This window comes from Phoenix dactylifera, chromosome 10 (assembly GCF_009389715.1).
Source record: "Phoenix dactylifera cultivar Barhee BC4 chromosome 10, palm_55x_up_171113_PBpolish2nd_filt_p, whole genome shotgun sequence".
NCBI classification, from domain to species: Eukaryota; Viridiplantae; Streptophyta; class Magnoliopsida; order Arecales; family Arecaceae; genus Phoenix; species Phoenix dactylifera.
Genome location: NC_052401.1, coordinates 5,288,866 through 5,305,450, shown reverse-complemented (window position 1 = coordinate 5,305,450; position 16,585 = coordinate 5,288,866). Strand labels below are relative to the sequence as shown.

General features: G+C 37.1%; 1 protein-coding gene across 1 annotated transcript; it reads right to left on the bottom strand.

The window, feature by feature from the left end:
* Nucleotides 1-6,567: 6,567 nt before the first annotated feature.
* On the bottom strand, nt 6,568-10,704 carry LOC103708556 (ribonuclease 3-like). The gene is made up of 4 exons (XM_008793528.4): nt 10,491-10,704; nt 9,440-9,604; nt 7,147-7,339; nt 6,568-7,028 (listed from the first exon to the last, which is right to left on the bottom strand). The coding sequence occupies exons 1-4, from the start codon at nt 10,602-10,604 to the stop codon at nt 6,718-6,720; spliced, it is 783 nt and encodes a 260-aa protein (XP_008791750.1). The 5' UTR covers nt 10,605-10,704; the 3' UTR covers nt 6,568-6,717.
* Nucleotides 10,705-16,585: the final 5,881 nt, after the last annotated feature.

The window sequence follows — 16,585 nt, the reverse complement described above, 5'->3', positions numbered from 1 at the left end:
TAGGAACTTTCGCACCACACTTTAATCGAGAGATGCTTGTAAGAAGCGTGCACACTAAAGGGAGTGTTTTGTTAAGTTAGGAGCGACCTAATTTGAGCTCGGTTTGTTAATTGTCCTTTCCTGTTCTTATTTTTTTAAGTATGGTAGTGGGGTTACCACTTAGAAAAATACTTGATGTATGTTTCTCTAGATAAAGGAGAGGTGTGACTGCTGAACTATAGTCTTGTTTGTCAGCTGCACTCGTCTTAATCCTAAAATGATTTACTCGAAAGGCCGATTTAATTCTTAAGGGCAACTGTCGACTAATACGACAAACAAGCGTATCGATAGAAAATCCAACTCGAGCAAATAATACTTGATAGCCGCAAAACTAGCCATGCTAGATGAAACTAGAAGATATCAGATTATTATGCTAGGTCTATCCTGCTTCGCGAATTTCGGCTAAGTGGATTCCTAAACTTAAAAATGCAATTAAGACACTTCGGTATTTTGTGAAAGGAAATGGGAAAGGACCGAATTCATTATAAGAGGATAATTAAGTTACACTCTTTCACAGAGGGACCAAATTTGGATTTTAATCTAGATCAAAGTTCGAAACGGATCCTAATCGACCCATTATTCGATCAGCCTTTAATTAAAGAACATGTAAGAATGAGATTAGCCACTAGCATGTTCTGAAGAGATTTGATAGAGAGAGAGAGAGAGAGAGAGAGAGAGAGAGAGAAATTGAAGGGAAAAAGAAGGTTGGTCTAAGGTTGGTGGTAGGTTTACTAAGAAAATGCTAAGCATGCAACTGGACGCAAGCATTTTGTTGTAGGGTGAGAAAAGATATTCCATGGGTAAACCTAAAAGGAAGAGAATCTATAACTACCCTTTGAATAAAGTTTTAATAAATGTGCAGGCTAAGAATAAAGGAGCTCGTGACATGACCATCTTCTATTGGCACGTGCGACGGTAGCGAGTCATAAAGGCCAGGAAACTACCACGCACCCACCTAGTAAAAAGAAAACAAAGGGCTTACGCCCCCCCCCCCCCCCCCCCCCCCCAAAAAAAAGAAAAAGAAAACAAAGAGGAGGCGAAAAGTGGCTTGGTGAGTTGTAGTACATTGTTCCTTTTTTTTGTTTTTGTTAATTTGATTTGGATGCAGATCGAGGTTTTAAATAACATATTTTGTTAATTTGATTTAGATGATTCTAATTGTCATCATTTATCTCAAAAAATAATTTTTATATTCTGTATTTTGGTATAAATATTGACATAATGGTTGTTGTAGCGATGTTATAACAAGAAATAGCGAGCAATAACAAAAAAAAAGGAATGCTATTATCCCTTTCTTTATTTTATATTAAATAAAACAATATAGTTTTAAATTGTCAATCACTTTCCAATGTGATATTAGATGAGTATTTGAAATATTATAACATATTTATTTCATTTAAAGAAAGTACAAGTAAAAAAAAATTCTATCTTTTTTCCGATGGGTTTATTTTACTGTACCAAACCAATCAGAAAAAATAAAAATAATGATCTTTATGCCAGTTATTTTAATCTAGGATACGCAAAAATTAGATTTTTTTTTATGAAAATACATTTTTACATTCATGGAAGAGAATGACTCAATCATTTTGTTTACTTGTACTTAATTGCACCTATATCTCAACCTTCTGTGCTCGCTTCTGTTTCTTCCTCAAATGTTTTCATCAATTTAGTCATAATTTATCATCTCCCATCTATAAACAAATTCTATAAGAATAGAGCCATAGACATCCATTTTTATCTTCTAGGACTTGTAGGTTCGATTTTATGTTATTTCAAATGTCGATCTACATCAATAGGCGTATGATAGGCGAATTCGATCATCATGTGATGCGAATCACCACCCTTCCCCCACTTCTCACATTCTTGCACAAAATGGATGGGGGGGACACATTAGAGAGGTCATGGATGCATACCACGTATAGGTGAATGTATAGATGCAATGCTCCTCTATAATATTTAAATTACAAAAGAAAAGATACCTGAGCTAGTGGAACAAAGAACGAGTAGGTGCTTCTATGCCACAATATATTCCAAGATTTTTCTTACTCAAAGAATATTAACAAAGCTACCTCAATCATACTCATCGAGATGTCATGAATGGATCAACTATCTTTTCATATAAAATTTATCAAGATCATCCGTACAACACCTTTTTAACGCAAATAAAACGTAATAATTGCACAAACTGAAGGAATTCGATAGTGTAATCTAAAGGCAGGCTACAGCCAGGTCTTAAGAACCCTACAAGTTGAGCTCCAATAGCATGGGCTCTGCAAATATATATATCACTATTTCTCATATGAATGAAGCAAGAAAAGCTTTTCAAGAAAAAGAAAAAGAATGCAAATAATTTTCCATTGAGGTCCAAAATTAGACACCAGATGACCCTGACTTAGAAGAGGGATTTTATTTTTTTACTTGCAGGATTAAGTGGCATAGAGAGCATAAACCTTAGGCTAAGGTTGCTTTATGCCGCGTAATTCTTTTAACTTGTCATCACCAATCTATTAGGGATGAATAACAAAACCATGTCTGTAAATTAGTTGAACAAACCCAAATTATGTATGACCTGCAACCCAAAAATTTAAATGGATAAAGAAGATCCATGTTTGGAGGATGATGATGTTTCGATGTATTTAGGGAGCGAAGGCTTGATGCTTCACGAAATCCATAGTGTTTCTGATCAAGTGCCAAAACAGCAATGGAGTTTCAGCTCCTAAAAGATGATTCCTCGAAAATTCGTTGATTGATCAATGGTGAGAAATTTTGCTCAAAAGGGAAGGAAAGATGACCAAAAATGAATGTTGTGGGTACTCACTAATCCCTTTTAATATTTCAAGTATAAGATTATCCTTGAAAGGTAGGGCTAAGCTTATCATCATCCAAGCCCCCTGTAGCTGGTGATAGTTTATTAAATTTTAATATGATTTGGTTAAAACTAAGGAATACATGGCATGGGAATCGATCTCTTGTTTTGCATGCGTAAGGACAATCCGACGTAACGAGAATTTGACACCTTAACGACAATAGATTTAGGATGCATCACCTATGAATTAGAGCGGTCCAGATGAGGGCAGTAATTTAGTATTTCCTTGATTTGGTGGATCAAGCTTTTGAATATATATACTATATCCCAAAAGTTGCGTATCATTTCTGCATCAATTATAGTCGGGCTGGCTACGAATATAAAAAATATACCACAATCAGGTTCAAAAGTAAAAATAAACGAAAAAATTATGATACGCTTCGAAACTGACAATAGCTAATATAGCAGACTGACCAATCAGAGCTCACTATGAAACCTTTGATCAACTAGTCAAAGCCCATTATGTGGCCAACTCAGAGGTGTGCAGAGAGTCCTTCATATTTCAAACTCTACCTCCAGTTGGTGACACCTCGGTTACGATCGCAAACGATTTCCATAGCCGCGTGGAAAAGATACATGAAGCGTGATGCACGGGCAAAACATTCGCTCGTGATTTTTGGATGTGTGATGGGCTACCAAAAATGACCAATCAACATATCCGAATTCTTTGGTTACGGGCGCCGACCCTCATCTATATAAATCATTATCGAGAGACCCTTTAGGTAAGTGCTCCTGAGCCCTCGCACACTCTTTTGCTGCCATTCAAAAATTCTCACAGTACATCTGCTGTTCTTTAAGAGTTCTTTTGACTTAGACATCAAAAGTATCTACTGGATATTTTTCGATAAGAAGACTTCTTCGTTTTTGCTGTTTTAGGTTAGATCTAGCGTTGGAGCGAAGATCTGAGTATGATCTTTTCTTCTGAGCATCACCTCGAGAGCAACCAGCATTGAAATCATCGCCACTCGAGCACAATGACCACCACCTCACTACCTCGGGGGTGCATCGCGACCTTTGACCAACCTTTATAGTTTGAAAAGCCACTCATACAACCTCTCCAGTAGCTCAAGGATCTTGGCACCTCAATCCGACAAATTTCTAGTGGCAACGGTTATATTATTAAGCCACATTTAGCTTGGACTCCTAGGATGAAGGGGTTGATTTTTATTATGGTTGTCAATTATTGTTATCTTTGGTTAGAAAGGAAATGTCTAAATTTTAGCAAGACCAACAATCATGCATGTATAGTGTATGTTTAAGAAAAAATAAAAATAAAAATAAAAATTGAGATCAACATTTTAGAAATCAGACTTTAAGATCTTGTCTTTAGAGATGAACGTTACAATATAATTAACTAAATTTCAGATAAGGTAAGTAAATCATTTGATTATTGAAAAAGAAGTAATTTTTTCAACCTGCTCAAGTCAAATCTCTAAAAAAATAAAAAAAAATAACAAAAGTAGGGTCAAAGTCCCATTTTTCTTGATTAATGAATAATAAAATTTTGTTACAAAGCTTGTATATATGCTAGTGAGTTTTCTCTTAGTTCTCTTCTAATTGAAAGAGGATACAACTTTTCTCAAAATAAATACAACTAATAAAAATTATTATAAAAATTCTAAAATTTTATAGGAGTTAGATCTCAATTTTTACATCAACCTTGTTTCTAACTATTTAACCTAATTCTTCCCAAATTAGGAGGTAAATATTACGGGTCAAATTTTTTCTTAAAATAATTTTTTTGCATTGATTAGTCCGTTTTGGAATCTAAATGGTAGAATTTGGTCCTCATCACCTAGCACACCACATCTTTAAGAGGCGACGACATATCATATAGCTTGAAAAATTATCCAATTTCAAAAAGAGAAGAATATCTCATTCGGACATTATACAAGCAAGTTAGGACCTTTAATAGTTTGGAATACGAATTAGTTTTCTGATATGGTGGATCTCGTTTCAGAACCTATTTAGTCATTTCTTTAGTTGCCAAAGAGGTCTACATCGAGTTTAATGATACTTCTGGATCAAAAAAAAATCTACATAACTTGGTCATAAATTGGTGAAAATATATTTTCACACCAGATTGGTGACATGGATTGTACTATTTGGCCTAAGAGATGCTTATATATCAGGAACTGATTTATTCAATTATTAAATATTTTATTTCTACTATCATGTTTTTTAATTAATAAAATTGTTAATAAACAAGAAAATATTCCTGGCATGGTTTGTAATGTCTCGCGCATATACATTAGTTGTCAAGGTAATAAGCAAGAAAATATAACTTAACAACTATTGCTATTGAATGACTGCATTGTGGCTTGGTTTTCAGTCCATAGAGCCAGGAAAATTGTTGGTGTAAACTAATATTATATATTTCTACCAAAGCTTTAAGTGGCCTGAATAGCTGCACAAATTCCAAAAGTGAAAGTGGCTGAGCCCAATTTGAATGAACTAGCAGTGAATAAACACCTTACCTGCCCCAAATACCAGAAATAGCAAAGTAACCACTGAACTTATTTGCCAACCAAGGACTGGGAAAATTGTTTATTGTTACTAGAGAATAAAAAAAAAAAAATCTGGTATCAAGTGGATGACAAATTTTATAGTGCTTAATTATTTCTCATTCATCAAGAAAAGAAAATCCTTCTTAAATAATTTTCTTTTTAGTGGAAGATGCATATGAGAACTGTATTTTGTATTAATACTCAGTTATAAAACCTAAATAAATTCTTAATTGGCACTGAAATAGATAAAAATGACATTGCCAATTGAAGGAGAACTAAATGCTCATCACGGGACATGTTCCCATAGAACTTCTCTGTTCAATTTAAACTCATCATCTTTTTTTTCTTCCCCTTTGTTGTGGCTCCAAGGATCATGCTTATAGATCGAACAATTTCTTCTTTAGTTGATGCATTGGACCCGTAGGCAGATGAAACTCTTCGATCTTTTGTTTATCAGCCTTGAGGAGCAAGCTTCATCACCATTTGCCTATTATCATTGCAAAATGCTGAAGAAAAGTGTCAAGGCTACTATTGTATTCCTTGAGAGGCGTAGGTCTGGATGATCTAAGATTAATTACCTTATATCGCTACTGTTTATAGCTGTTCGGAATCTTAGTAGCCCATAGGAATACTTTTTTTTTTAAAGATCTGCTATTCGATGGCTGTTCATTTGAAAAATAGATAGACCATAAAAGGTGTGATAGAACAACTCATACAACATGTATTCTATCAACCTATCATGGTTATCGATCTCGAACGCCTTCCATTAGTCGGAGACTAGAACTGATCGTAGTCTGGAGCTCAGACCTAAACTACATTCATTTTAGTCGGGGGGTTTATTTAAAATTTGATTTTTCTATGCCCAAGCTTGGATATCTTATGCATGCTGTCTTGGTAGATCAACAAGCATTAGCAATGTTTTCAGTATCATTTTTTCCATTGAATGAGTAATTACTGTGCACTCCATTTTCGAAACTTCCATTGTTAATTAAATCTTTATCAGGAGCTGGCCATGAATGCTCCTCCTATACCAGAACCATAAGTTCTTTAAGCTGCAGCTATACATCATTAATCCTTCTCTCCAGTCCGGCTCCATGCATGAATCTAATGCAATCATCATTGTGGACATATGCAGTCTTTTCAATTTCCTGGATGATAAAAAGCAAACATCTGCTATCGAAGACTGGATACAAGCTTTTATTTAGTGATGATTCAGAGATACATCTTCTACCACCCTTCTCATACATAGTTCGTCATGGCAGAAGCATACAGAAGCAAAAAGAACTTAAAGCTAGAGCTGCGGAGTTACATGTCCATATCTATGGCAGCAGTCATCTCGATGGGGTTGGCCATGTTGTGGGCACTGCCGACGGGCAGTTGCTTGGGGTTGAAGGGAAGGAACTTAACCTTGCTGCCGCAGCTGCTACTCTTCTGGATCGGACAGCTGATGATCGTCTTCGCATCGCTGGAGACACAGATGCGGATCTTGTAGAGCTGGGACTCCCCCAAGACCCACTTCTTGTTGCATTCCACCACAGTCGAGAACCCGAGGGTGGGGATGAGTGCATCCTGGATGTCTTCGAGCTTGTAGAGTTTGTCGCTGGATGGCACAATGCCTTCACATATAGCAAAGCTCATGCAGTTCAGTAAACAAAGGGGCCAACTACTTAGTTCTAGTGGAATGCGAGGTATATATAGAGAGAGAGAGAGAGAGACAAATAGAGAGGTGCTTACCGTTGGCTTTGAGGAGGGAGAGAAGGTCGACCTGGGCCCTGAGGGCGAGAGCCCGTTGGAAGTAGTATGTCTCATTGAAGTTGGAGCAAGTGCCGTAGCTGCACCAGACGTTCTCCCATTGTTGGCGACCGTTGTTGCTAGGGCAGGACACGTCGGTCCAGTAGGCATACAAGTCATCGATGAGCTTCCTCAGCTGGTGGTATATACGTTCCATTTTTTGCACCATGACAACAAGAGAGAATGTGGCTGATTAGAATTTCTCAGGGCTAAAGCTAGGGGGTTACTCGTATGTTACTATCTTTAAGGACTCGTTTGGCTCGCAGGAACAAATATTTTTTCAAAAAAATATATGCCGAAAAAAGTGATTTTTGTATGTTTGTTTGATCATGAGAAAATAAAATATTTTTATATTTACTTATGTTTAGTTGAGTATCTATTTTCGTAAAAAAGTTATATAAAATATCTGTTATGTACTCAATAAGAAAAAAGATCTTTATCTCCTTGTATCTAAAGGCTTAATGATATTTTTGAAAAATATATAATTTTTTTTTATAAAATATGAAAATTTTATTCACAAGTTCTGATTGAAATTTCTATGTGGTGGATTTGCCATTAGCATTACTCAAACAAAGCTTGGGCATCCGTGTGAATTTTAAGAGTTCATATTGGGAGTGAGACCATGGAGGAGCTGATTGGATTGCTTGTGAGGTTGATGCTTTTCTTACAAAAAAGAAATTCAATTCAACTATCCAGGCTAATCATTACAGGGATGAAGTTACCAATGCTGAGAAGAGCCATTAATTGGTATTGGGTTCATTGCTTGGGAATAGCCAGCAAATGCAGCTAACAAATGCTAGCTCAGTTAGTTTTGGTAACTTTCCTTTTAAGGCTTACCCTTAAAAGAAAATCCTAGATATTACTTTAAACAAAAAATAAAAAAAAAAGGTCTGCTTGGAAATATATATGCTAGTGCTCATGAACTAAGTTTCTTAAAGTGCAGATGGTTTTCTTCAAAACAAATATTTCACCAAATGCAGTTCCTTTCTTTAACAAATTTTGTCCCTACTGACTTATGAACATGCCAAAAGTTTGGAAAGTGTTCATATAAACTAAAATCTAAATTAATTAAAGAAAAGAAAGGCTAAGGTTATTTATGAGTCATATATTTATGTATGTGAAAATAAGCATAGGAGAATACCACTAATCAATAGGAAAAAAAAAGAATAGCAAAAAGTCATCATCATCATCATCATTTCATGAGAATCTTGCAAAGCAAAAGAAAACACTTTATTTTTCTTTCTGCTACATAGATTGTATTATTTATTTTTGCTGAAAGGATGTGCTTTAGGCTCCATTGGATCAATAAACCCTTGCTCCCATGACTACTCTAAGAACGATTTCATGCGCGCATCAGTGCATACTATGTATGCATCTGCTACCAATATGTATGTATGCATGAATTCTTTATATTGTGCAAGAACTAACCAATAAAACCACCCCACACACAAAAAAAAAAAAAAAGGAGCTGGTACCTCCTCCCTGACATGAAAGAAGAACTCCTGAATGCTGTCTATAGCTTAATGAAATACTTAAAAGAAATTGAAAGCTTAGCATAGAAGTTCAAGCATTGGAACAGAGGATATCTGATGCATAAGATACTTTTAAGTACTGCGTAAGAATTCTCCCACATGACTCTCAATAGCTAGTTTTCGTCCACCCAAATTTAAAAGCATGCTTAGTAAAACAGGGGATGAAGATTTTGTGGTTGCTGCATCCTTCAAAACAGGCCTGCTAATACGACGATTTCAGATCTAACAAATGAAGACTTTTGAACATAACATCCTAAAATCAAATGGAATTCCCATTTAAGAATCAAACTCCTTAAAATGATACTGACATAGTTTCATCATGATATATTGGTACCCCGTAGACTTATACCAAATTTTCCAGCATCACCGTGATCTGAAAGAGCTGAATACCAACTTGAGTATCACAAATTGAAAATTTTGAATATTATTTCAGAGAGAACTAATAAAACTCAACTGTAGTCAACAGAACAATTTTTTTTGAGCAAGCAATCTTGCTTCACATAGTTCAAACCATATCGTTATTTCGATCGACTTTGATGCCCAAATTCACTAGAGAGAATCAACATCACATAACAACATCTATTCTCTCCACAAGAAAGAACAAGAGAACAAAAAAATCTTGTATTTCTGCTCTTATACTGAAGATGTTGCACTCAAACATGTATGTGTGTGTGTGTGTGAGAGAGAGAGAGAGAGAGACTAACCGCATTGACGGAGAACCGGCAGTCGGTGCTGCATCCAGTTACAGGTTCGCCATTGCTGCTATCATACGTCTCGAGGGACTGCACGAAGAAGTCCAGTGCTGGTTTGCCGGTAGTCGGGCGACAGCACTTGCTGAACAAGCCAGAATTGCAGTAAGCGCCCGGCCACTGTTAAAAATAACCAACATCCGCCCTTTTAATTTCCATTCTTGGAACACTAGGCTTGGTGAACTTGGATATGCTTCAGAATCATCACCATGGTACTACTTTCATGCTTTTACAAGTTGAAACATCACCAGTAACAATTCTATTATACTTGGGGGTGTCAATTGGTGCAGTTAAAATAAAAATTATTCGAATCATAAACTTTTCTTTATAGATAATCTCTTGTTTTCACATATTTGAGCAATTGAGCATCTCTTAAAAGTCTCGAAGTGTGTAAATTTGAACATCTTAAATTTAGGAAAGTATTCGATAGATAATTGATGACATAGTCTTGTTTTTTTAAGCAGGGCAAAGTCCTTATAGGAGAGGTGACAACCAACTAAGCTAGCAACTGTTAATGATGTATAGTTCTGTTACTATAAATTTTCTTCAAGATCTTGTTTCGAGGATTCACTTGTTCTACCTCATCTCTCAGACTTCTCCTCCTTTTGGCACCACCTAAAGAGCAACTCCATAGCAGTCGAAGAGGAATGACATGGATGGCCAGGTAATTAGTCTCTATGTTACTTATTCCAATATAAAACTTTATTTCTAGTATAACATAACTTCTGTTCTAGCGACAACAAATTTGGAAGCTAGCCATACAAGTTTGAGACAAATAAAAGAAAAAGTGCAATCAAATGCATGCCATTTTTTTTTTTATATATGTGTGTGTCAAGAAAAAAAATACCAAAGCAATCAAACAACTAATACTGAAGTAAGCTATGTGGTAGCTAGGTTGATGTTCTTCGAACCAGCATCAAAACAGAGGCTACCATGAGTAGACTTTGTTATTTAAAAAAAATAAGAAAAAATATAATAAAAATAAAAATAAAAAAACAAAGGCTACCATGAGGGTCAGGTAAAAGAAGTCGAATTTGGAGGTCGCCATTGCCGGGGCGGAAGAGAGAGTTACGAGGGCAAGCAGGAATAGCAGAGGAAGAGCCTTGGATCCGGCCATCATTGCCCACCCACACGCGCGCACACACGCTCACACACGCAGAGAGAGAGAGATAGATAAAGAGAGAGAGAGAGAGAGAGAGATGGTCGTGAGGTGAAGGGGCGAGAAGCCAACTCGATACCACGTTTTAAAGGGGTCTCTGTTTGGCACGTGTTGAAAGATACCGATATCTTCGCACCAACCCCTTCATTTCACTTGATTAATTAAATTAGCTTGGTAGGTATGGAGAATTGCACATGCCATGCACATGGGTGGGAAATTCAAAGCATGGAACTTTTTCTTGGCATCAGCAGAGCATGGAGTTTCACTAATTTATTTCCCCTGCTCATATTTTTCCATACAATTTCACTGCATTTTCACTTTTTTTAAAAAAAAATCCTGTAGAATCCATCACTGCATTCCCATTTTTTTTTTTTTTAATAAGATGGATACATCGTACTAGAAATAAAATAATTTGGCCCGCAAAATACAACCAAAATATTCTGCTATATAAAAAGTGATTCAATTGGTTATCTATTCGTTTTTCGATACACGTGAGTAACATGAAAGATGGCGCAATTTCTCGTCAGTTTGTAGATATTCTGCAGAAAATCATTAGAAGTTTGAATTCTTCTTTATAATCAATTATCTAAGCAAATTTATTTTTGAAACTCATCTAGTGTTTGGATTTTTTTTTTAATTCTCCTGCACCGAATATTTTTGAATTTTTTGTATGTTTACTCGAACTCATCCGGACCGTCTCTCCCTGCATGCATTGTATGTGCAAGCCAGGAGACTGGTATAAGTAGTTATGATCGATTTAGATGTTTTTATAAACATCAACCATTTGGAACATAAAAAGATGGCAAAATTATATGGAGATTGTTATGATTATTGTATTTTCTTCTCATCGCTCTACAAAGATATCTAAATCACCATGACCATTGCAATGGTTTTATCAATTGGTACATGGAATTGATGCTTGATATCATGACTTCATCAATGCCAATCCTAGAAATAATACTGATCCCCTCATGCAGTGTAGCAAATCAGTTGTGCAAAACGTATTTCCGATACCAATTTGGGGTCATGAGACATTTCGGTGAAAATATGAAGTTGCAAAGACAAAATGAAACTTCATTTGAAGCCAGCTCCTTGCTAACCTCCACCTGTTTCATTCAATCTGGTTATCAAATTTCACAAGCCTGCACATAACTGATCCTCCCTTTGGTCAAAGTCCAATAAAATGCAATTCAGCTTATCTACTTCAACCACCCTCACTCCCTCCTCCTCAATTGATGGACTCCTTTGTCTTTTCCTTCTAATGCCTGTATGAGCAATGAAGAGAAATTATATCCTACATAGTGTGCAACACGTGGATGTGCATGCTACCAACCAGGTTACTCATTTAATTAGACTTATTCATCAAATGCTCATTTCAATACACTGTTATAAAAATGAGCGACTGTAATTGGCAGCATACACAGCATTTTCGTACAGGCCATGTAGGATATTGTTTCTCCAGTACTGAATGAGTTAATGGCAGAGCACAGAAACAAGCAAGACAATGCTATCATCCAGAGAAACACCCAAGATATCTTACGAGTTAACAATAGATGGTAATTTAAGCCGGCGAATTTACATTACATGGTCCATCATGTCGTTATATGGAAGTAAATAAGCAGAAGAATGGGTAACCAAGTAATATTAGCTCTCTTTTATATATAATTTTTTTAAAGTTTATTAGCTCGCTTACGGCGCCGGTCACTGACTCTCTGTAAAGTGATGCTGCAAGGAAGTGCAGGGAGGGTTTAAGGATGGGTCTATTAAGAAGGATACGATACTATAGACAGTTGAGGAGTGTCTCTACACCTTGCCACAAAAGATGTTGATGCGGGATTTGCACCCCGTCACCAGCACAGCCCACACACCAGCCGAGCAGGAAAAGCGACCGCGTCCTCACCGAGGTATTGTCCGCTTTGGAGATCGGGGATCGTGACCGCTTCCGGGGTCCGCGCTCTGACGGCGCCCTGGGTGGAACCACCCATTCCACCCCTCACGGGTTTGCCCTTCAAAAGGCGCCTCGGTGAGAAGAGGTTATTGAGCCCCCCATTTAAGGCACAGACCTTTCCGCTGATTAGCCGATGTGGGACTAAATTCGGGGAACCCCCCGTAACACAGCCCCCCCAGCGGGAAGGTCCTGTGCCCGGGTCAGCTCCTTGCTGGATAGACGGAGGGCCAGGCCCTCTTTCTAGCGCCATCTCATGCGGGATTTGCACCCCGTCACCAGCACAGCCCACACACCAGCCGAGCAGGGAAAGCGACCGCGTCCTCACCGAAGTATTGTCCGCTTTGGGGATCGGGGATCGTGACCGCTTCCGGGGGTCCGCGCTCTGACGGCGCCCCGGGTGGAACCACCCATTCCACCTCTCACGGGTTTGCCCTTCAAAAGGCGCCTCGGTGAGAAGAGGTTATTGAGCCCCCCATTTAAGGCACAGACCTTCCGCTGATTAGCCGATGTGGGACTAAATTCGGGAACCCCCGTAACAGATGTTTAAATGCTTTTATATAATTGAAATCTCATGCACAATAAGCATTTTTGTTCTGTAACTTTGCCACCACTCCGATCTTAGTTCCTGAAGATTTTCAACATAAAAAAAAAATTTAGAAAGCTCAATTTAGTTGTATTACTTTTTGTAATATATATGTTATATATAGTATAACGACTGTTCATTACAGTTCTAGCATGAGTACAACTAACAGAGTTAAAAAAAAATGACGTAGAGGTAGAGAAGCAACTACATATCATGTTCAGAGAATCTCTTTCAAGTGTTGATCAATAAAAAAGGTGAACCAGTCTAGAACTTTGTTCATCTTTCGATATACATATATAGTCTGAAAGGTGCTGTAATCTTTTGCCAGCTAATAAATATCACAAAGCAGCGGATGTCTATCCTTTATCGTCTATCATTTCATATCTACTCGATTACTATTGTCGGGTCTATACATAATATGTTCAAGAACCTCCCCTAAGTCTTTGAACTCCGCATCTATGACTGCTGTTTCAAAGGGAGTAGCCTCGGCAGCGATCAACCCACAAACAATGCTCCCCTTATCCCACCGTGAGAGTTATCCGCTGTTTCTTAAATTTTTATTTTGGTGTTCGGTAACGCTAGTGGTGTACGACATAATTTTCTTTTCAGACACTTGTCCCCGTTAAGATATCCCATTCACTTTTTTTTTTTGTTTTTTTTCGTCGTGATATCCATTAAAGTGATACGGGGGACCAACTGAGATGACCGATGTCTCACGTTCTACAAGATCGAAATCATTGATGTGAGGTCGACGGAAATCAAACTTTCGTGACCATAATTTATTGGCGTTAGTAGGCATCGATAGCCCCACTCTTTATGTCTTTTCTTACTGTGTCCACGTCAGCAATGAACGACTCAATGCAAAGCACGGAAACAAAGGGGGCAATGCCATCAGCCGGAGTACCACCTAAAGCGAGCATATTTTGCGAGTTAATTGAATTTCGTACCTTATATGGTCCCTTGCTTGGTTCCATATGGAAGTAATATTAGTTTGTGCAAAACTTTTTTAAAGTTTATTAGCTACCTTATGGCTGTCACTGATTTTCTCTGAAGGAATGCTGTGATTAGGGATCACAACCCAAACTAATTACGGCGGAAGAACGGCACACTTTAGAGTCATCAATTTTGGAGATGAAACTCAGGATTGCTTGAGAGGGTATTTCTGAGACGAGTTCTGAAGATCCCTGAGTAGCATCCCGAAGGAGAACTCAACGAAAATGGTTGAGTGGATTCTACAAGAGGGGCTGGGATGTTCGACCATCCGCTTCTAGAAAACATCCGACGGCTACTGCAGGAGTATGATGTCTTTCAAATTGTGCATGTATTCCGAAAGACGAACAAAGCTGCTGATTGAGTTGCCTCCTTTGCTGCTCATCATTCTAGAGAAATTTTCTGAACTCGTTTTATATCTGTTCCTCCACCTCTGTGGTATATTCTGTCCTTTGACTCAGAAGGCAGTGCTCACGCGAGACTAATATGAGCTGCCGATATAATAATAATAAAAAAGAGTACTATATTTCTTTTGTTATTTTTTATAACAATTAGATTGGAAAAGTTTCATTATTCTAATTTTTTTAAAATATTTATCCAGTGGCACCTCAAATTAGTGCTATATCTACATGCATGTTATACTGAAATATATCAATCTTTTTAGAGGGTCTTTTTGATATCTACCTTGCTAATAAAGTTAGCTGAAATTTCCATATATATTCGTGCACATCATTTGTGGGGATGATTGAAATATCTAATTCATAAAACCTAGAAAGATCCACATGCAAGCGATTCATTACACAAAGTCGTCGATCATGTAAACCAAAGAGGACCAGCCACATGCCACACGTGATGACGACTTCTTTTTTGAGCCTAAAACGTGAATTCTCTAATTTGGACTCGGGTGACGTCCGTCGTGTGAAACAATCATGCACGTGAGCACAGGGAAATCCTGCGAGGGTGGTTGGCTGGTTGCGATTTCGCTGCGCCCCATAAATTATTGGGGAAACTAATGTCCGGTCCATTCTTTGACCGGACTGTAATGTTTAATCCCTGTTGAACATAACTTTAACAACCGGTCCATACCCATTTCCAATGCATAATAAATTTTCATGAAAAGGCCATAATGCCCTTCACCTCCTTCATCTTCATTTTCCCTTTGTTTTCCCCTGTTTTGAATCCTATCCCTTCCGAACCATCCCGTAAGGTCCGCGTGTGCCCATTCCGCTTCCGCATCATCGGCTCCGATTTTCAGGCTAAGTGCGACTCCCTTTCCGCCGCCGCCTCCCTTGCCCTCGACCTCCACCCGTGCTTCTTCCCCACCGTCGCCACCCGTGAGAGAATCCGGAGGAGAAAGGATCTCGGCCGCGCTCCACCGGCCACGTCGCCGAGCCACCGCCGGCCTCGGCACTCTTCCGGCGCCGCTAGCCTCGCGGGAGGAGAAGGAGGGAGGAGAATAAAGAAGAAAGAAGAAGAGGCACCAGGAAGAAGAGAAGAAAAAAGGAAAAAAAAAAGAAAAAAAAGAAAAGAAAAGAAAAAGAAAGAAAAAAGAAAAGAAAAATAAATAAATAAATGTATAAATAAATATATATATATGAATGAACGAATAAATAAATAAATAAGATAATAAATAAATATATTTCAATAAAATAAAATAAAAAATAAATAAATAACGACCGGCACTCTTCCTGCGTCGCCGGCGTCGCGAGAGGAGAAGAAAGGAGAAAGGAGAAGAAGGAAGAAAGAAGAAGAAGCTTCGGAAAGAAGAGAAGAAAAAAGAAAAGAAAAAAAGAAGAAAAAGAAAAGAAGAAGAAAGAAAGAAAGAAATAAATAAATAAATAAATAAATGCATATAAAAATATATCTATGAATGAACGAATAAAGAAATAAATAAATAATTAAGATAATAACTAAATATATTTCAATAAAATAAAATAATAAATAAATAAATAATAAGGAGGGAGGAGAAGAAGAGAAGAAAAAAGAAAAGAAAAAAAAGAAGAAAAAGGAAAAAAAAGAAAAGAAAAAAGGAAAGAAAAGGAAGAAAAAAAGAAAAAGAAAAATAAATAAATAAATGCATAAATAATTATATCTATGAATGAATAAATAAATAAATAAATAAGATAATAACTAAATATATTTTAATGAAATAAAATAAAAATAAATAAATAAGATGGGAGGAGAAGAATAGAAAAAAAAGAAAAGAAAAAAAGAAAAAAAGGAAAAAAAGAAGAAAAGGAAAGAAAAAGAAGGAAAAAAAGAAGGAAAAGGAAAGAAAAAGAAGGAAAAAAAAAAGAAGGAAAAGGGAAGAAAAAGAAGAAAAGAAAAGAAAAAGGAAGAAAAAGGAAAATAATCAGTGAGTGACAGTTATGTTAGTAAGCTTGGTACACATGTAATATAATATGACACATATTTAAGTAA

Bases quoted from the DNA above. Each gene is read 5' to 3' on its own strand.
- LOC103708556 (XM_008793528.4), bottom strand. From the start codon at position 10,604: ATGATGGCCGGATCCAAGGCTCTTCCTCTGCTATTCCTGCTTGCCCTC. The intron at 9,605-10,490 runs GTAGCCTTTGTT...TATTTTTAACAG, and splicing joins TCTTTTACCTGACCCTCATG to TGGCCGGGCGCTTACTGCAA. The intron at 7,340-9,439 runs GTTAGTCTCTCT...ATATACCACCAG, and splicing joins GCCGGTTCTCCGTCAATGCG to CTGAGGAAGCTCATCGATGA.